Source organism: Halyomorpha halys, unplaced genomic scaffold, assembly GCF_000696795.3.
Source record: "Halyomorpha halys isolate HHAL.00 unplaced genomic scaffold, Hhal_1.1 Scaffold297.1, whole genome shotgun sequence".
Classification (NCBI taxonomy): domain Eukaryota; kingdom Metazoa; phylum Arthropoda; class Insecta; order Hemiptera; family Pentatomidae; genus Halyomorpha; species Halyomorpha halys.
Genome location: NW_027109687.1, coordinates 1114025 through 1120417, shown reverse-complemented (window position 1 = coordinate 1120417; position 6393 = coordinate 1114025). Strand labels below are relative to the sequence as shown.

Genomic DNA, 6393 nt, shown 5'->3' with positions numbered 1-6393 from the left:
ATCGAAAGCAAAATATCCATGATTTACATCAAATTTAAAAAAAAAAAATTGCCTGATCTCTGTATATTTTTCAATATGTTGTTTTCTAAATCAATTATCAAATTTATTATGGTACCTGTGTCTTTATTCTGAAATTAAATGCTAGAATAATCTCTCAACGATAACACGTAAATTGTAGGCTAGTTCAATTTTCTACAATGCAAGGAAAACATTTTCAAACTTTATTATGATCATTAAAATAGTACCCTAGTTAGAAATCGGTTTACAACTCATGTACTAAATATTTGTGTCCCAGGAAGATAGCTATGATTAAGTAAAAATATTTAAATAGCAGATCAAAGGTATCTTATAATACTATTTTTGTTCACCCATATCTTTCAAAGTGGTGTATTTTGTACCAAATTTAAGTTTTTCCACACACCTTGACTTGGAATAATTTTCATCCTTATTGCTAAGGATGTAAGATATAAGGATATAAGATCATATATATGACTTCTCACTGGAGCTCTCGAATAAACGGATTAGTGCTTTGGTAAAGGAAAATGTGTAATAGAACTTTCATCATTAATTTTTCTTGAGCATTAAGAAAGGCTCGGGATCTTTCTTCCACAGCAGGACGTTATGTGTTATTGTCAGGCTCTCCAGGACTGACACAACTGGATTTTTTGTTTCGGGTAACATTAAATCAAAATTTCTGTGCAAGACTAGTCAATGACATTAATTCTGTACGAAGAACTGAAACTTGCGAAACAATAAATTTGTCAAGTACCGTACGGCCAGTGCTGCTGAGGAAGAAAGATGCCGTGGCTGTCTTAAAGCTCAAGGTAATCACTTTGAACAGTATTTAATATGAATGTTAATGTTCAAATTTCATTAATAAAGTAGTTGAAACACATATTAATTTGTTTATTAAAACTCAAATAATGCAAAATACTGAAATATTTAGACGAGAATAAATCTTAAACAAACAGATATAACTTCATAGGAAATTTTTCTTAATTTGAGACCCTTATATTTTCAGTTATGACACTTAACCCTGAAACATTCATTATAAGATCTATTGATGTCTCTTCGTATATTTCTTAAATTATTTTGGACTTTATGTTTGTGTTAAATGTTATTTTTTTTAAGTTTCGTATTTTTTCCGTGAATTTAGACGTCTCGATCTTATGCTTTGGAAACATGCGACATAGCTAAGATTTTAGAGTATTAATGTACCCATTTTCTTTAGTTTACTCAATATTATACATTTTTCATAGAAATGTCACTTTTCTTTCTTATTCTCAAGCAAAGTCAACTGGCTTTTGTAATACAACCTCTGATTTCTACCTACAATTTGTTATCACTTATTTTTTCTTAAGATATTGTCTTCTACATTGCGATCTTCATGAGTGACATCATTCTTTAAAGTGCTTCAAAAATTACGATAGTTAAAAAAGTCTGTTTCATTACAATTTACCTTGTTAGTTCGACTAGCCGAATTATAGCTACATTTCATGTCAAAGAAGCATTGAAGGTGGTAAAAATCAATTACAATACTTCATCTAGGTCAGCAACTTGGAATACCAAACACAACTTCCTTTTCAGTTCCTCAGTTTCTACAAACCCAGCCCTACATATGTGTGTGTGTCTGTAATTATTTACACTTACAAACATTCAGAGACAAGCATACTCAGACGCACACACCAACTTTCATTAATAAATGTTTAATTAATTTCAATTACCTGGGCGGGGTGCTGGAGTTGGTCTGGGAAGGTGGCGAGGGGGATGGCGAAGGCGGTGGAGGTCCCACGCTCCTCCTAAAACATAAAATAAATTCTTAGATAAATAAGTATACAGGTTTACAAATGAACAATAAAATTTTACACGTTTTGTATTTTAACATGTTATCATGTTACATGTCAGTGCAATATTACATTAAAGCATTTAGTATAGTAAAAATAGCTTAAAATTTTTGCTGTATCTTGGGATAAGCTAATTTCTGTAAACGGATTAAGTAAAATTGCTGGAAATAGACGATAGTAAAAAGTTTACTACTACCTGAGCTGCGTAGGCCTAATATGGTAATTTTAAAAAATGAAAAATAGTTCAATTTTCACATAGACTACACAAAATTTACAGTGTCCATGAGAAGTAGGTATTGACTGTCTACACGCCACCGGAAATTTATTTTATGCATGTAAAAGAAATGTTTGGCTCATTTTTCATTCAGTGCTAAATGTCTTAAAAAAACTAACACACGAAATGAAATATTTTAATTTTTTTTTAAATTTTCACTTACCTATATATGAAGTACACATAAGGGGAAGTATTAAGACCAGATAAGGGTAAAATTTCGAATTCCAATTTTCGATTGAAATACACGTTTTGAGGTCCCCTGAATCCAAATAACGAGGTTTCGAAAAATGGTATGTCTGTGGGTTTGTGTAAGTGGTCAGCCTAGCTCTAAAACGTAAAGCCATAGGAAACTAAAATTACATATGTAAGGCGGTTATATGCCTGGGGTCTGACAGCAACATTTATATAAAATCGACAGATCGTAGCACTTTATAGCATCGGTTTTCACATATTATTCTACGCGTTATCCTGATTGAAATAGTTTGGCAGGGCTTAAATATCGAATTTGTAAAATAGCTTCTTCTTAAATACTCGTCTCTTCATTTTTGTTATATGAAATAATGAATACCAAATATTTTCCAATAACGAATAATCAAACAGGAAACCATTTACCATCATAATTTTCAAAGTTTTACTTGTATACCGGAATCCATAGGCTGAAATTAGGTTGAAGTTTTTAACTTAAGTTTCTAACCTATCTTTTACAAGCATGTAAACATCACCACAAAATATCATTATAAAAAAAAGATCTTAATTAATATTATTAATTTATTATTTGTTAATCTGAAAATGTTCACTTTTGTAGCTATTAGATAGAACTGCAAGGTAACCTACTGCTCTAGAGTAGAGCTTGGAGAGAAATGTATAATGGAGACGGTTAGCTGCCAGGAAAAATAAAGCCAAAATAGGGGGCTTGTGGTGAATTTCAGGGGCGTGGCGGAGTCGGAGCCTACACTAGCTGCCTTGTGTTTCAGTTCAGATTACAATGACGGACCGTAAGTAAACCTGCGCTCTGTTTGTAAAAACCCTTCGATTTTTCTACGTGTCTAGGTCTTCTCTCCTCAGACGAAGCATGATCCTTTCTGGAGAGCTTCTTTCCCACAAGAACCTTCACTCTCTTAAGCGTCCCTCTGTCTCAATCAAAACCATCCCGATGGTGTTCCATATCATCCCTAACTCGCTTGAAATATCCTGTTGAATTTTTTTGACAGTGGATTCGTCGAAAAATTCTATGGTTTAGCCTAATCATGTGCCCATAGAACCTCGGTCTTCCCACCCTAACGTCAGTCTCTAGGTTTGTTGTTTCCTTATAGATTTCTTGATTCGACCTCAACCTGTATCCTTTAGGTTAAGAAGTTCTCTTAGGCCCGTAGATCCTTATGAGAATTCTTCATTCTCTTTTCAGAGGCTGGAAAGACACGAGGTTTCCGCTCCATACAGTATCACTGGCTTGATGACCGTGTAATGTTGTATCTTAGCTTTACTAGATATGCTCTTCTTGTTATAAAAATTACTGGTGGCAAAGTTTAATTTCTCTTTCCTTAAACCCTGCTCTCTCCAACCCATTGCTGCATGTGATTTCTCCCAGATACTCTCTGAGTCACTTTAATTGTTCGGTATTTGGTTTCAACCGTTTTCTTCTTAAAACCCACGTCCGTGGTCATCAGTTCCGTCTTCTCAAAAGATATTTGTATGCCTGTTTTCCTCGCTATTTCCGAGAGGGTGTTTATTTGGGTAATCACCTCGTTTTCTGTTTCTGCTAAAAGAGCAAGGTCGTCAATGTATGCGAAGCATTTAATTTTTGACGTTATTGTTCTTAGTCCCTAGGGTTGCACCTGGATGGCTTCTGCGTATCTGTTGGGCGTTGATTTCCATTGGTTCGTCCCGGCCCGCATCTCTTCTTCGGTACATATACGGGCACTGTTTGGTTATGTGTCCCTCATTTCCGCATTCGAAGCATCTCGTGCGTGGGCAATGCAAAACTAAATGCCCAACATTTTCACAACCGTGACATTTGCAGTCCTCCCGCCGACTATTGTTTCTGGGTTTAGGTAGGCTTCTTCTATTTTCTTGGTTGATAGCTCTTTCTATTCTACCATCTCTGTGTTCTCTCCTCCTCCAAGGGTTGGATATGTTTCTTGGCCGTTGGCATTCTATCCGGGTCCACCCAGGCTCTTCTACTTCCATGCGGGTCTCCATCTATCTAGCGCTTGTTTCTATGAGATCTTGAGCAATTTCCACAAACGAGCGCTCTCTCGGAAATCCTTCCTTCTTCCCTAGCTCCTTTGCCAACTGTATTTTTAGTACCATGGATAAGAATTGCATCCGACCTTGTACCTGGATTGTTTCCATCATCTCGCTGAGTTTGTCTTGAATTCTATTAAAGCGTGCCAGGAGTTCTGCGGCGTATTGCCCGCTAGACTGTTTTGGTTTCTTTGACTCACTCACTGAGCATCATAAATATTTCTTCCTCTGGTGCCCATCGTCATCCTCCGAACGCCTTCTTTAACCTTTCCATAATATTTCTCCAAGGGGTTTCTTCGTCCGCCTGAATCTGATTGAAGATGCTCCTCTTCACTCTGCAGACGACCGCTGCTTTTAATGCCTTCGCATCTTCACTATCGAGTAGATTTTCGACTGATTTTGCTTCAAATCGGCTTATCAGTCGGTCACCCCCTTCTATGAAGTGACCGAGTTCACCTGTTTCCCCGGTGAACCGTTCGAGGTCAGAAACGGCCTTCTTCAAGTCTTGGGCGGTTGCAATGCATACTTTGAACCGCTCTAGTGTTGTTGCGTGTGCTTCTGCAAGAGATACTAGTAGCGGAAGAAACTCTGGGGGCGGAGGAGTCTCCTCTGTGGGAGGTGCTTTCTGGACCACGTTTTGATTCAAAGCTTCCAGGTTTAAAACCCCTTGTCTAACAATCCCGTTACCATTTGCAGCCATTATTTACAAAAAGAAATGAGAGAGAGAGCACAAAATTAAAGATGATATAACTACAAAAAAAAAATTAATCCGGTATCTAAAGTTCCAGGGTTTACTTAAGTATCGGCGAAAGAAAAATGTTAAAAAAGAGAAGAAGGAATAACATCTGACTCGCTTGAACTGCTGTAAAATACTGGCTTTATTGGGTTCAGCACATCTTTATATATACACTTGATCAGCCGATCTACTCAGGGCAACAACAGTGCAGTGTTAGACGTGAGACAGTGCGTGTCGCTCTTATTCGTTAACTGTGACGTCACGTTTTAACGGTTTTCCTGAGAACAAAGGGCTTTGTCCCTTTGTTTTGCTTGACTTTTTCTTTGTTCTTAGGGTTGTTTCCTGAGAACAAAGAGTGCTATTTTATTTTTATTGTTATTATTTGTGCCTTAATTAAGTTCGATAAAGTGTGTAGAGATGGCGGAAGCCATGAACGTTGATCACTCTTCGTCTCGTGCGTTAACATTGACACACGAAAGACCAGAGCTTGGACTATTTGAGAACCCGCACCCCAAAAAAGTCGCGCGGAGCGGCGAAGCTGAGTGCATTTCTAAGACACCGGTAGATAATAGTTTTAATGGAGTTGGAGAGGAGGATTTTGACAACACACCGGCATCATCAATCCCAGCTGTCACCACTGGAGGAAAACCAAAGAAGATTGCCCCCTTCGTAATCCCAGGTAATTTTCCATTAAACACTATTCGGGATTATTTATTAGCGATAAAACTGAAAAATTTCTTCATACGCCGTACTACTCAGGAAATTAGGGTATTTGTACAAACACCCGCAGATATCCCCATACTTAAACGAGGGCTTCATGAACTGAAAGTCCCTTTCCACACTTTCGCAGAGCGCGGAAGTCAGAAACCGCCCAACAAATTTATTATTAAAAACCTGGATACCCAGGAAAAAATAGAAAACGTAAAAACAGCACTTGCCCCTGTCAGACCCATTGATGTGAGGCGTCTGATGAAAACACACCCAGATGGAAGCTAGACCCCCCTACCACCGATAGTGGTCACCGTACCCGATGACGTCACAATTGACCAAATCAAAAACGTCAGACATGTTAATCAGATCCTCTTCCGCGTCGAAAAATACAGACAACGGAAAGAGCTTATCCAGTGCCACAGATGTCAAAAATTTGGGCACAGCAAAAACTATTGTGAACACCCTATAGCCTGTGTCAGATGCGCAGGACCGCACCAAATTCAAAATTGCCCTCGCCAAGGCCCCACTAAATGTACAAATTGCAACCTGGAGCACGTTGCCTCATTCCGGGGCTGTGAAAAACG

At 38.0% G+C, this 6393-nt stretch overlaps 1 protein-coding gene across 6 annotated transcripts in view; it reads right to left on the bottom strand.

Moving 5' to 3' along the window:
* Positions 1-6393, bottom strand: part of LOC106680884 (inactive rhomboid protein 1) — a 388358-nt gene that overhangs the window by 36237 nt on the left and 345728 nt on the right. For all 6 annotated transcript variants that reach the window (XM_014420878.3, XM_014420879.3, XM_014420880.3 and 3 more), the window contains one exon: positions 1725-1799. In XM_014420878.3, coding sequence (XP_014276364.1) covers positions 1725-1799 — 75 coding nt within the window. The remainder of the gene's footprint in view (positions 1-1724; positions 1800-6393) is intronic.